Here is a 14,027-nt window from a genome sequence, read left to right as displayed (position 1 = left end):
ACTCTTACGTTACATTTTGTCTTTGAAACTCATACCTTTCATCCTAGACACTTATTTATAGGTACACAAGAACACACTAAAAACTACATAATTTGCTATAATATTCTTGCATAATTTACAATTTTTTTTCTTTACTTTTACTATTTAAGATTCCTTCATGAAAATATATTGTCTTTTGTCAAACGTGTCATGATGAATATCTTATCACTTCTACTTTTTTTTCAACTTTCGATTAGGGAATCTTATCAAGTCTTCTTGTTCTTCTTCAAACTTCAATGATGAGAATCTTGTCATGTCTTCTTTTTCTTTAATCAAAAACGTCATAAAAATTAAATTGACTGTTTTTTTCTTCACAGTCAGTCATATATATTTGTAATTTGTTTTTCTAAACAAACATTTTAAATTAACTATTATTTGATCAACCTTTTAAAATATCGCACAACATTGAAAAAAAAAATACTCCAATGCATAAAAAATAGACTAATTATACTTAAGTTTGGATTAGGTTTTTCATTGGTAGGTTATTTTCATATATATATATATATATATATATATATATATATATATATATATATTTTTTTTTTTTTGATAATAGTTGTTATAGTATTATTATTCGTATTTTATTTTTTTGATTATATCTCGACCCAATTCATTGTTTTTTTTTTCAATAAATAAACTATCCAATCCATTCATAAAGTAATATTTAAAAAAACTCAAGACAATTATAAAATGAATTTTAAAAAAACTAAAAAAAAAAGAACGATTTAATTCTGAAAAAATCAATTAGATTAAATTGATTAATTTAGTGTCGATAGTACAATCCGTTGAGTTTTAGAAAAACAAAAGATGAATCATTATTATTGATAGGTAAATTTGATCCATCCAATGAATAATAGAGAATTATATATATATATATATTACATTGTATTGTCAAGTGTAATACTTACACGTATGTGAAGAGCATTTGAATTGAAAATCTTATCATATTTGATGATGAGGATTACATAATAAACATTTCAATAAAAAATAACATACATAATTGCTTTATTTCACAAATCACCAATTACAAACTATTTTGAAAACAATAATAAAGACATTCAAGGAGATATATATATATATATATATATATATATATATATATATATATATATATATATATATATATATATATATATATATATATATATATAATTCGTAAAAAAACCAAGTAATTAACCATTGCAAAGAATAATAATAAGCTTGAGTGTGTTGCAAACACACTATGCATAGCTGCACATCCCGAAAACACAAGAACCTTTGGCGTTGCACTTGTTGCCACATTTGCCACAATGCTTCTTGTTAGTGTTAGGGTTCACGCACTTCCCTTCACAGCATATCTTTCCGAAGCTGCATTTCTTTCCACACCTCCCACAGTTTTGTCGATCTGTCAAAAACTTCACACACTTGTTGTTGCAGCAATCAGGCCCTGCACTACCTTTAACAAGGCATATCTTTGGGTTTTTTTCACATGTCAACGCCACCCTTCCATTCTGGGAAAGGAACCGGCTTGTTCCTCGGAGAGACTTTGTCTCTTCATTCCACTCTGAAGATGTTGCTACAGTAATGGCCAAAGCCATTATGAAGAGCACAAGGAAGAGGGTCTTCAACAACTTCATTGTTGTTTTTCCGTTTGCGTTAATGTATAGAAAATTTAAGTAATGGGTGGAGGTGGATGTTTTGGTTCAGAATGCTTCATGTATTTATAGAAGAGGAGGTTGATGAGTTTTGATTTTGCATAGATTACGTGCATGAGTTAGTAGCCTACGTGTGAGTGTTGTTAGTGGGGTGGTCTAAATCAATGGCCAGATAATGTTAGGCTTAATTTCTGGCAGGAACTTCTTCAATATAACTAATAAGTTGAAAATGGAAAGATTATCCAAGAACAACTAAATGGTTATATATATATATATGCTGAATGAAAAATAAGAAAAACAACTAGTCTTTTAATTATGTGCAGTCTAAGGAAACTAAAAATGCGTTACAGAACCACCATACTATGCAGACATTCCAATCGCCTAGTTTGACCGTTGTTTTGTACAGGTATATATTTTGACTTCGCATATCTTAAGGCAAACATTCTAAATAACCAACCAATTAGGTGACAAAATTCTTATATGATTTATTTTCCTTTTGTATAAATTTTTTACTAATTGAATCAATATTTTTAAATAAAGTCAATTTTGATCCTTCTGATAACTTGACACACTTTGGAAGGTGATGTGAAGTTGTGCTGTGTTAAAGCAGAGGATACTAAAGTAAAATATAATTCAATCCAACTTTGGATACGTGATACTTTTTAAATGATATCAATCTAACAAAAATAATTGAATTGATTTCATTTCAACAATATTATTAAGATTTAATTAGTTAAAAAATACAATAATAAAAGTAATCATAAATCTAAATATAATAATCAAATTAATTAAGTCTATAATTATAAAAACATTAATTCTTATTTGAACTTTATTTTCCCATTGTATAACTCATGTACATATTCACTGTAGGACACAAGTATTAGTAAGTATTGAAAGTAATTTATGTTAAACCTTCTAATTTATATTTTAATTTATTAATAATATTTTTATCATTATCCATTATATATATATATATATTATTTATTTTTTTAAAAATTGATAAAACCAAATTTTGATATTATCTTAATAAATAAAGTTTAAATCTAATTCAAAATATTTGTATTACTTTATTGTCATTGGTGCATACAATGCAATGTAACATTATTTCATCTAACCAGCCCAACTTATTAATTAGGTTTATCTCTCCATCTATCAAGAGCAAGAAAAGAAGTCTAAATCTTAGAAAACATGTATAGCATATTAATTGAGACTAACACAGTTAGTAATTCAACATAAGAAATGCCTTGTTTGACTTTGGGAGAGAATTAAAAAGAAAATAAAAGAAGGAAAAAAATAGTAAAAATGTTTTTTTTTTTAATTTGGAGAAAAAAAATGAAAAATAAAGAATTATTTTGTATTAACATGATAGAATAAAAATTAATTAATTAATTAATATAGTAAATTAATAAAAATACCTTTGTTTAAAATTTAATAAAAATTAAGGAAGAGTTACAATTAAAAAGAAATTATAGAGTAATTATCTTATAAAGTTGGGAACAATATAAAAAAGGTTACTTAAAAATTAATTTTCAATTTATTTAAATAATTAATTATCAATAAATTACTATTTGTTTTCTACATATCAATTTAAAAATTTAAAATATACAAAGTTTGATTTATAATTTAATCGATGGAATTTAATTTTTTTTATAAAATTAATGCCTAAATATTAAAATATTTTTTTACAAAATATTAAAATTAAAATTATTTTATTTTTTGTGATATAATTCTTTTAATTATTTATTATAATAATGAAAAACTTAGATTATATATGAAAATAATCAATTATTTAAAACTTATATAATTGATAATTTTAAAGATAAAAACCTAAAGGTTAAAATATAATTACTTTTTTTTTAACTAAGTTTTAAATATATCATAAACTAAATATTTTTAATTTAGTTTTTATTAAAAAAATTCATTTGTTTAAAATATTATTTTCTATGTAAATGGTCACTTATTTAATTATTATTATTATTGACGAGAAGATGATGTCACTTTTATTAATTTATATTTAGAATAAATTTCCTTTTAATAAAAACTCAATTAAAAATATAAAAATTTGTAATATAATTTAAACTTGATTGAAGTTGAACTATTTTGTTTTCTTCGGGGTTTCCTGTACAAACACGTGGAAATGACTAATTTACAAAATAATATAAAACCACGTAGTATTAAAAAAGCAAGTACCTGGGCCCACGTCCAATATTCCATATCACCCTGTCCTTTTACATATGTGGAAGATCGGGTGGTGAATGAGAAGGGACAAGGCCAATGGCATCGTCAGCAGCGCCGTCGCTGAAAGCGGTACTGGACCGCGTCCAAGGGGCTACTGAGCGCTCTGGCCGGAATTTGCAAGAGATCCGTGTTGTGGCGGCTAGCAAGACCAAGTCAGTTTCTGCTCTCCGTCAGGTATACGACGCCGGCCATAGATCCTTCGGCGAGAACTACGTTCAGGAAATCCTTCAAAAGGCTCCAGAGGTTGGTTAGCTCTTTCCCTTTCATGCTTTTTGGATTCACTTCTCAATACTTACATTTTCTTTCTCAACCACAGCTTCCCGATGACATCGAGTGGCATCTCATTGGCAATTTGCAGAGTAACAAAGTCAAGCCTCTTATCGGTATCTATTATTCACTATCCCTACTTCCATTGCTGCAACTGAAACGGCGACGTTTCATTATTATTGTCTCAGTTTCGATTAATTTAGAGTTTAAGACATCTTTTATTTTGTTTTCAAACTTGATTTTAAAAAAATGGGCACTTGTAAAATAATTTTACCTAATTGTTGACTGTTCGTTTATTAAGAAACATGAGCACAATTTTGCTAGATGGTGGGTTTTGGAAAATTTGTTTTTGTGGAGATGAATTCATATTTACCACATTAATAATATGGGTTTACTGTTGAGGTGATGAATGGGGATTCTAATGCTTTTCTTTTATGTTTCACAGCTGGTGTTCCCAACCTTGCTTGTGTAGAAACTGTGGATGACGAGAAGGTACTTTTGTTTCTTCATAATTTGTTTTGGTTGTCGAGGTAGTATGTTTTCTCGTGTATGAGTACACATATAAGGAGCTAAATCCCGAGTTTTAAATTCTGAGGGGGACGGAATATGGAAAATTCATAGAACCTGAAAATTAGGTATAATATGATGACGAGTTTCAGACAAGATTTTTGGGTTTCACTTGAAGTCTTTCGCATATAAATGGTAATTTTGCAGATAGGCCTCACATTCTAGAATTAATCTGTGGCGCTACCTCTTAGTCAATGAGTTCTCTGGATCTGTGGAAATAAAATTATATTACATGTTAGTCTTGTTTGGATGAACTTTTTTGTATGCTCTTTCTAAAAGAGTAAAATAAGAATAAAACTTGAATTAGACTCTCCATAAACTATTATCAGCTTATGTATAAGTTAATTTATAGAAATACTCCCATAGAATATAGTTTATGTCTAAAATGTGCTGTCAAACAAGATATTTTTTATTTAGTGAATGTGATTTAGTATTCTCTTGCAAATGTTGTACCGATTATTGGTATTCTATTGTCTGACAGATTGCAAATCTTCTTGATCGTGCTGTAGCAAATGTTGGGAGGAAACCGTTGAAAGTTTTTGTTCAAGTGAATACGAGTGGAGAAACCTGTAAGTTGCACTTGACAGATTAGCCAACCAATTCACTAATCACTATCTGCAGTAGGGTAGCTTAATAATGTTGACTTGGTTGTGTTAGATCATTAACCCAATTTTTTTTGACACGGCTTCTCCATAATAGATTTAATGTGACAATAACAACAAAATCACAAGAAAATGTTGCTTCCAATTCTTTTACTGAAAATATGTTAGGAAAATTATTGATTGTAGCATCATATATCTCAATACCTAAATATGTAAATATGTAAACGCAATGAATATTTATTAGAATAATTACTTGACTTCTAGTTTATAATCTATGCCCAACATCTTTGTTTTTCATTTGTCCCATTTTAAAACATAGTTGTAAAAGTTTTCAGTTTATTATTGGTATCAAGACTGATATTTGCCTGGTATTTCTTGCCAGCCAAATTTGGTGTTGAACCGGCTCTGTGTGTGGATCTTGCAAAGCACATCACAAACTGCCCAAACCTTGAGTTTTCTGGTCTAATGACAATTGGCATGCTAGATTATTCATCCACCCCCGAAAATTTTAAGGTGGCGACTGTACATTTTGGACATGGTTCATTGGTTTTTTGGGGTCTTCCTATTTGTTTGCTTTTGTAGATAATTCTCCAAACTAAATATTCTTCTGCACTATCAAGATGTTGTCCAATTGCAGAAGTGAAGTTTGTAAAGCACTTGGAATACCAGAAACGCAATGTGAGCTATCAATGGGAATGACTGGGGACTTTGAGCAAGCTGTAAGGAATTATAATTTCCCCTTAGAAAATAGATGGCTTAAACAGGAAAAGATACGTATGTGATTTGTGATTATATTTTTTTAACCAGCTAACTCTAATTTGCAGATCGAGATGGGAAGTACAAATGTTAGGATTGGGACTGCCATATTTGGAGCCAGAGAATATCCAAAGAAAGACGAGAAGTAGCTATCCTAATTTTGCAGTCTCTTTGGGTTGGTATATTGGTGCTGACATTCACATATCAAACTCAGAACAGCATGAGAAAATTATTCAAGCCATAACTTAGTATATCCGTGAACATGAATGATGGTGGTGGTCAGAGTTATGGGACAGCTTTGTATTCGGAATAGTCTTCTAGATTGAAAGCTGTATACATTTTCTGTCAAACATAAGAACCAACCTATTCAGGTGAAGCTGAACCAAGATAATTTGAAAGAATAATGATATGCAGCACCGAAAATAATTATATGAAAAATAGCAGTCTGACGAGTTACATTTTTATTAGAAGTAACTTTGTTCTCTTACCTAAATGGTCATACGTGTTTTTTACTATTGAATTTGAATTCGTGAACTTTCGCGCCAATCACTTCTGCATCAAACATGGTGCGCGTCCCCATCTTCCCAGCTAATAAAATTTCTGAATCAATTCCTAAACGAGCAGCGTTATACTTGTAAAGAAAATCATTTTTCTTCACCTAATCAAATGTGCATAACAAACTTCATGTACCCAATAATAGATTTTACCTTCGCAAACCTTATTAAAGCCCACAAATATAGATTAACATTAGTCGAGTATTTATTCAATTTTTTCTTATTCACTTTTATACATATTTTTTTTAATATCTCTAAGTTCTTACTTACATGAGTCCAAGAGTTGGATCTCTCCTCAGATCTTTGAAGTACCAACTCCTAAGAAATATCACGTTTTTATTCGGGAGAACCTTTTTTTTAGTAATAATTAATTTTTTTTTAAATAGATGAAGTTGAGGTCTACGAAAGTTATAAAATTATAAATCATTTAATATTAATAAAATTCTTTTTCCAAGCCGCAACTTTTTGGAGCAATGCATGAGGAGTTACTGAACCCTTTAATCCATGTACACAAAGTGGTTTATCAAACCATTTATCAAGCTGAGATATTTGGTGATTTGGTTCAAGCTTAGCCGGGCAGCATGAAATAGGAATGGATCATGTTTTCTTACAAACCAAAGCCGCAATTACTGCTGAGTTTTAGTGTCCTAAAACGTTGTGTGGTGTCACTACCACACCCAACTTCATCTTCAGCCACTACAAACTCCCTCAATGCCATAATCAACCGCCATTCATCCCAAGGTGCTCACCGACAAGTTCTTGTTACCTATGCCTCTATGCTCAAAACCCAAGTCCCTTCTGACGCCTACACCTTCCCCAGTCTTCTCAAAGCTTGCTCTTCTCTCAACCTCTTTTCCCTCGGTCTCTCCCTCCATCAAAGGGTCCTTGTTAAGGGCTTGTCCCTTGATCCCTACATTGCCTCTTCTTTGATCAATTTCTACGCCAAATTTGGGTGCGTCGATGTTGCTCGCAAAGTTTTCGACTTTATGCCCGTGAGAAACGTTGTACCTTGGACCACCATTATTGGGTGCTACTCGCGCATGGGTCATGTTTCAGAAGCCTTTTTTCTGTTTGATGGAATGCGTCACCAGGGAATTCCACCCAGTAGCGTTACCATGTTGAACTTGCTGCTTGGAGTTTCTGAACTTGCTACCGTGCAGTGTTTGCATGGTTGTGCAATTTTGTGTGGGTTTGTGTCTGATATAAACTTATCAAATTCTTTTCTGAATGTGTATGGGAAGTGTGGAAAAATTGATGATTCTAGGAAGTTGTTTGATCACATGGATGAAAGGGACCTGGTTTCGTGGAATTCGTTGATCTCAGCCTATTCTCAGATTGGGAATCTATGTGAAGTTTTGCTACTTCTCAAGACGATGAGGGTACAAGGTTTTATGCTTGATCTGCAGACTTTTGGGTCGGTCTTGTCTGTGGCTGCATCAAGGGGTGAGTTGAAATTGGGAAGGTGCTTGCATGGGCAGATTTTAAGAGCTGGTTTTGACTTGGATGCACATGTTGAAACATCGTTAATTGTAACGTACCTAAAATGTGGGAACATTGACATTGCATTTAGAATGTTTGAAAGGAGTTCAGATAAGGATGTAGTTTTGTGGACAGCAATGATCTCAGGCCTTGCGCAGAGTGGGTCTGCAGACAAAGCACTAGCTGTTTTCCGACGGATGTTAAAATTTAGAGTGAAGCCATCTACTGCTACTATAACTAATGTAATCACAGCTTGTGCACGACTTGGGTCTTTTAATTTGGGGGCATCGATTCATGGCTATATACTAAGGCAGGAATTACACATGGATATTGGTGTTCAGAACTCTCTTGTTACCATGTATGCTAATTGTGGTCGCTTGGGTCAGAGTTCCATCGTATTTAATATGATGGACAAAAGGGATTTGGTTTCCTGGAATGCTATGGTTGCTGGATATGTTCAAAATGGTTATGTTTGTAAAGCCATGTTCCTTTTTAATGAAATGAGATCTGATCATCAAACACCTGATTCAATAACCATTGTTTCCCTCCTACAAGGGTGTGCGTCCACTGGACAACTTCACTTGGGAAAATGGATCCACGGTTTTGTGATAAAAAATGGCCTTAGGCAATGTATCTTGGTTGACACTTCTTTGGTCGACATGTACGGCAAATGTGGTGATTTGGATACTGCCCAGAGGTGTTTCAACCAGATGCCAAGTCATGATTTGGTCTCATGGAGTGCCATAATTTCAGGATATGGCTATCATGGCAAAGGGGAGATTGCATTGAGGTCATACTCAAAGTTCCTGGAAAGTGGGATGAAACCCAACCATGTGATTTTCCTCTCAGTCCTATCTTCATGTAGTCATAATGGACTTGTAGAGCAGGGCTTGAACATATACGAATCAATGACCAAAGATTTTGGGATTGCACCAAATCTTGAACACCATGCTTGTGTAGTGGATCTCCTCTGTCGAGCTGGGAGGGTAGAGGAGGCACTCAACGTGTACAAGAAAAAGTTCTCAGATCCCGTTCTCGATGTTTTGGGCATAATCCTTGATGCTTGTCGAGCAAATGGGAATGATGAACTTGGTGATACAATAGCTAATGATATTCTCCTGCTGAGGCCTACGCATGCTGGAAATTTTGTACAGTTAGCACATTGCTATGCTTCAACAAACAAGTGGGAAGAAGTGGGTGAGGCATGGACTCATATGAGATCTCTTGGCTTGAAAAAAATTCCTGGTTGGAGCTTTATTGACTTACATGGGAGGATCACTACATTTTTCACTGATCACAACTCACACCCTCTGTTTCAAGAAATAGTTGGGACACTAAAAAATTTGAGAAAGGAAATGATCAAAATGCAGGAAGTGGACATTGACCTTGAAAGCAGCCACAGGATATCACAATAACGTGCTGAAATGTTATATCTAATTGGAATTTTTTCCATTCATTTCTTTTCTTTTACATTTTTGGGTTGACATGGCATCAGGTATCTAGGCAGATGACTAACCATAATACATTCAAAAGAGCTTTTAGCAACATCCCAACATTTTTAACATGGAAAAGGGGTTGCACAAGACAAGGATGAAGAAAAATGATTCATGTACATCAAAAAGGTACTTTAATATATACCTAGAAAGAGGAAAAATGATACATTTGTAGATTATATAATATGATAAGAAAAAAAATAGAAAAAAATATAAATAGCTAAGATGAAGGTGCATGTGTATCATTTGTTCAAGAATAAATACATGTAACTTACTCCTTCTCAGAAAGAGACAGGTTTTAGGATTCGAACCTGCAACCTCCAAATTCTAAGCCAACCTTATTGTTTTATCAAGGCTCCCTTTTATTTTGATGGAACAGTTCTTTATAAATTATCTTCCTTTTTTCAATGAATCATTAGATAATATTATTAGCTTTCAGAATGATTTTAATTATTAAAAATTAATAAAGTGTATCATTGGATCAAAAGGTAGAATTTATTTTTAGGAAAAAATTTATTCAGGAAAATATTCTTTGACATAAAAAACAAACCTTTTAACAACCTATTCGAGAAATAAATTAGTCATAAAAAAGGTATACTTTTGTATTTATAAGAAAAAAGAGAGAATGAAAGGTAGTATCAAATAAGTCTAAAAACTTTTTGAATGTTAAAATATCACTATCCAATTTTTGAAAAATGTTTTTGAGATATATATCTACATAAAATAAAAACAAATGTTATAAAAAATTATATATTATGTTATATTAATAATGTGAGATAAATATGAGATAAAATAAGTAAACTACAGGATAAAAAGCGAGTCTTCCAAAGCATACCATTTTACAATTGGTTAAAATTTATTAAAAATTATAAAATTATAAACTACACTCATCAAATAAAAAGATCTAAATTAACATGATTCAATCAATAAAAAATAGAGAAATTATATATGTAAAATAATTTATATTTTATGCATCTTTTTGTTTATTGCATTAATTTATCTATATATATATATATATTGTTGTAAAAGTATCTTGAATTTAATTTTTTTTCTTAAACAATGTATTTTAAAGAATATAATATAAAAGTGTCATGACCTCACGTATGTGGGGAGGTTTACAATAGTACAAAATTGGGATGTTAAATGAGGCAAGAAAGCAAGGTTAAACTTTTTAATTATGAATACAATGACAGAAAATAAGGAGTGTGTGTATGGGACGTAAGAGAGAAACACGTAAACATGGGGTGCAGTTTGGAGTATGCGAATCTTGAAACCAAACCAAGCTTTAACAAATAAATTATTATTCACAGTCAAGATCCTCTTCTTCTGCAGCTTAGCACACCACATCGTTGCAATTTGCAAAGATGAATAGGAGGCAGCAAAAAGCCTTCAGATTGGTGATATGGATTCTGGGACTCTTTCTCATCGCTTACATTGCAGGACGACCCTTGTATTGGCATCTCTATGAATCCATTAATTCCACCTCTTCTCCTTGTCCTCCTTGCCAATGTGATTGCTCTCTTCAACCCCTTATTTCTCTTCCAGAAGGTATTCACTTTTCTCAGTGATGATCATGTTTGATTGAAAATATATACGAAAACTGTTCCGTATGTAGGTCATATTCGGTAATTAGGATACATAGGTTAGAACCCATCTCATTGTAGTATACACACTCTCTTAAACACATTTTTTAATGATTAAGATTAACAAAACATTTTTAGGCTTAATGCTTATTTAATTATGAGTCTCATGATTATTAATTTTAAATAATAATAGAGTGTATTACAAAGTATGTTATTAAACTCTCTTTAAACAATTGATTCAATGAAACACTAAACACACACTTAACCATGTCTTGTTACACTTGCTTGTAGATTCCATCTGCAAATAGGAAGGTTTTTTTTTTTTTTTTCATTTTTTTACCTTTACAAAGTGAAAAATGAAACACCGTATGATCAAATTTTTATGCTGGTGTTTGGTCCTTCATTCTGATTATGGTGAATGGGTTGTTTGTTGTACATATATTTCGCTGAACATGGTTTGTAAGCCAAGGAGTATTGATCAAGGGATTGGCCAATCAAATAGTGTGATCAAATATTGAACTTAATTAAACAGAATCTTTGGCCGTATAATGGAAAACAAGATAGCTGATAGGGTCTTCATAGATATGTTTTTTATACTCTGACAACTGCTAATTACTAACATGGTGTCTCTGGTTGATTCTGCAGGATTGACCAACAATTCCATTTTAGGTTTGTTCCTCCACCCTTTTGTACATTAGAGAAAAGCAATAGGTAGAAGGTCATGATTATACATACGCCTTGGTTTAAGTATCCCATGTTGGATCATGCTGCAATTTTTGGGTTTGGAGACTTGATAAATGATAGGGATACTACTAACTTGCACTTTCCTCTAAAAGAAAGATGTTGGATCGGTTTTTTATCCCCGCTTGTTGCATCTACTCACATCCTAAAACGGTGTAACACTTGATTTACGTCGAGTAATTTATTGAGATAACTTTGGCACAATGGTGAGGTAGTCACAAATTGTGAGATATCTAATTTTGTCCCACTTTTTAATGATAACACTGGTGGTGGAAGTAGAATCATAGACATTATTGAAAATTTGGAGAGTCTTAGAATCACGAGTCCTTCCAATTAAAAAGTGACATGTGCTTTCAAAGTAACACTTTCTTAGTTGTTAGTCAATTTTGCTGAAATGGGGGAAATGGAGGCGAACAAGATATTTTAACTGTGACCATATATAATGTGTTAATTAACTATGTTCATGCAGTTTAAGTGCAAGATGATGTTAACATTTTATTTAGTCTGATCTGGTGGATGCCAACATATCTTTTTGGAGGATAATACTATAATGAATCCAAATTCTGGTACTTTTGATACTATACAATTTCAGAATTTACATATTAGCATATATATGTTGTAGATTGCATGAGGCATGACCAAGAGGTGAGTGAAGAGGTGGGAAAGAATTTTTCTGACCTTTTAGCAGAAGAAGTAAAGGAAAAAGAAGCCGAAGCTGAGGAAAAACAAAGAAAGGCAGATTCAAAGCTTTTAGAGGCTAAGAAAATAGCATCTCAGTACCAAAAGGAAGCTGACAAGTGCAATTCAGGGATGGAGAGTTGTGAGCAGGCAAGGGAAAGAGCTGAGAACACACTTGAAAATCAGTTGAAAGAAACTGCTTTGTGGGAGCTCAGGGCTCGCCAAAGAGGCTGGAATAAAGATATTTCAAAGAAAGCTCGAGCACGTTCTTGATTAGGTTAGAGTCCCTTTGTTTCACACTAGTTCTACACTCTTCTATTTTTTTATTTATTTTTTCATTATTGTGGTTACTTCATATATTATTTAGTAAAAAATAAATGCACAAGGATACTTCTGGTTTTAAATTTGCATTAGATGGAGCCATGTATTTCTCAAGTTAGCACTCAACCATTCAGTTTGCTCATGAATCGTTAATTTTGTTTGTTGTCTTCTGCTTGACAAAAGTTGCATGACGTGTGTTTCACTACGAGTTATGTATATGCATGTTTGCATTTTACTCACATTTTCATGTCAAATGTGAAAAGTGCAGAGGTTTTCCTCTTTTTTCAAAAGCGATGTTTGTCAATTAGTCTGAGACAGAGAACCAAACACAAATTGCAAAACTTCACGAACTAAAACAGATAAAGTTATAGTCCTCTTTAAAGGCAAACTGAGTTGAAAAAAAAAATAACCTAAAAAGATAGAGTTATATTTCTTTTTAAAAGGTAAAGCAGCTTGAAAAAATATAATTTCACATGACAAAAAAATTAATAAAAAAGTTAAATGATACAAATTTTATTGAATTTTTTTAAAATATCTAATAAACAAATAAAAACTTAACTGAAAATACACAAGTTTATAAAAAAAATTAATCTTATTTATTATGATTATTATTCATATATATAATTTCTTTGTCATAACTACTATACAAATTATATAATATAAACAACCAATTAAATCTGTGTCCTAACTCTAAGATTATAACATTAAAATAAATAAGCAAAATTAGAAAAAATAATATCTGTGTAGAAGTAGTGTACTAACTAAAAGTTAATCTGAGTAAAAAGCTTACAAGTTGAAAGGCCAAAAATTATAAATAGTTTGACTTAGATTCGAAATGAAATAAAAAAGGAGATAAATCTGAACCAATTTACTACGTTTCAGATTGATGTTAAATCATTTAGAACCACTTTAAACAGCTACCTAATGTGGAGAAATTAGTTTAATTTTGAATTGAAACAACTTTAACGCATGTTGGATTTTAAAAAATAGCTAATTTTACTACTAACTTGTTGAAATAAATCACTTTAATTTAAAATTCACTGTACGACTTCAATTTTATTTTTCAAAATCAACT

The 14,027-nt window shown here is 31.6% G+C and overlaps 4 protein-coding genes across 5 annotated transcripts; 3 read left to right on the top strand and 1 right to left on the bottom strand.

The window, feature by feature from the left end:
* Positions 1 to 1,199: 1,199 nt before the first annotated feature.
* On the bottom strand, positions 1,200 to 1,701 carry LOC114186574 (stigma-specific STIG1-like protein 1). The gene has a single exon (XM_028074526.1). The coding sequence runs from the start codon at positions 1,653 to 1,655 to the stop codon at positions 1,260 to 1,262; it is 396 nt and encodes a 131-aa protein (XP_027930327.1). The 5' UTR covers positions 1,656 to 1,701; the 3' UTR covers positions 1,200 to 1,259.
* A 2,204-nt stretch (positions 1,702 to 3,905) lies between these two features.
* Positions 3,906 to 6,596, top strand: LOC114187151 (pyridoxal phosphate homeostasis protein-like). The gene is made up of 7 exons (XM_028075297.1): positions 3,906 to 4,154; positions 4,228 to 4,294; positions 4,624 to 4,670; positions 5,227 to 5,314; positions 5,730 to 5,860; positions 5,968 to 6,066; positions 6,172 to 6,596. The coding sequence occupies exons 1-7, from the start codon at positions 3,948 to 3,950 to the stop codon at positions 6,250 to 6,252; spliced, it is 720 nt and encodes a 239-aa protein (XP_027931098.1). The 5' UTR covers positions 3,906 to 3,947; the 3' UTR covers positions 6,253 to 6,596.
* A 560-nt stretch (positions 6,597 to 7,156) lies between these two features.
* Positions 7,157 to 9,993, top strand: LOC114187682 (pentatricopeptide repeat-containing protein At4g04370). The gene has a single exon (XM_028075989.1). It carries the CDS (start codon positions 7,257 to 7,259, stop codon positions 9,549 to 9,551), a length of 2,295 nt encoding a protein of 764 aa, XP_027931790.1. The 5' UTR covers positions 7,157 to 7,256; the 3' UTR covers positions 9,552 to 9,993.
* An 868-nt stretch (positions 9,994 to 10,861) lies between these two features.
* LOC114189227 lies at positions 10,862 to 13,024 on the top strand. Of its 2 annotated transcripts, XM_028077944.1 has the most exons (3): positions 10,862 to 11,177; positions 11,858 to 11,881; positions 12,576 to 13,024. In XM_028077944.1, exons 1-3 carry the CDS (start codon positions 10,994 to 10,996, stop codon positions 12,902 to 12,904), a joined length of 537 nt encoding a protein of 178 aa, XP_027933745.1. In that variant the 5' UTR covers positions 10,862 to 10,993; the 3' UTR covers positions 12,905 to 13,024. The 2 variants fall into 2 exon arrangements, with proteins under 2 accessions (XP_027933745.1, XP_027933746.1); XM_028077945.1 differs by lacking the exon at positions 11,858 to 11,881.
* The last annotated feature ends 1,003 nt before the right edge of the window (positions 13,025 to 14,027 follow it).

The sequence above is a fragment of the Vigna unguiculata genome, chromosome 6 (genome assembly GCF_004118075.2).
Source record: "Vigna unguiculata cultivar IT97K-499-35 chromosome 6, ASM411807v1, whole genome shotgun sequence".
Classification (NCBI taxonomy): Eukaryota; Viridiplantae; Streptophyta; class Magnoliopsida; order Fabales; family Fabaceae; genus Vigna; species Vigna unguiculata.
The sequence above is the reverse complement of the archived record's forward strand: the minus strand, read 5'-3'. Positions and strand labels throughout refer to the sequence as shown.

Coding starts and splice junctions, on each gene's coding strand:
- LOC114186574 (XM_028074526.1), bottom strand. CDS start 1,655: ATGAAGTTGTTGAAGACCCTCTTCCTTGTGCTCTTCATAATGGCTTTG.
- LOC114187151 (XM_028075297.1), top strand. CDS start 3,948: ATGGCATCGTCAGCAGCGCCGTCGCTGAAAGCGGTACTGGACCGCGTC. Junction 4,155..4,227: donor TCCTTCAAAAGGCTCCAGAG/GTTGGTTAGCTC, acceptor TCTCAACCACAG/CTTCCCGATGACATCGAGTG. Junction 6,067..6,171: donor CTGGGGACTTTGAGCAAGCT/GTAAGGAATTAT, acceptor TCTAATTTGCAG/ATCGAGATGGGAAGTACAAA.
- LOC114187682 (XM_028075989.1), top strand. CDS start 7,257: ATGTTTTCTTACAAACCAAAGCCGCAATTACTGCTGAGTTTTAGTGTC.
- LOC114189227 (XM_028077944.1), top strand. CDS start 10,994: ATGAATAGGAGGCAGCAAAAAGCCTTCAGATTGGTGATATGGATTCTG. Junction 11,178..11,857: donor CCTTATTTCTCTTCCAGAAG/GTATTCACTTTT, acceptor TTGATTCTGCAG/GATTGACCAACAATTCCATT. Junction 11,882..12,575: donor GACCAACAATTCCATTTTAG/GTTTGTTCCTCC, acceptor TATATGTTGTAG/ATTGCATGAGGCATGACCAA.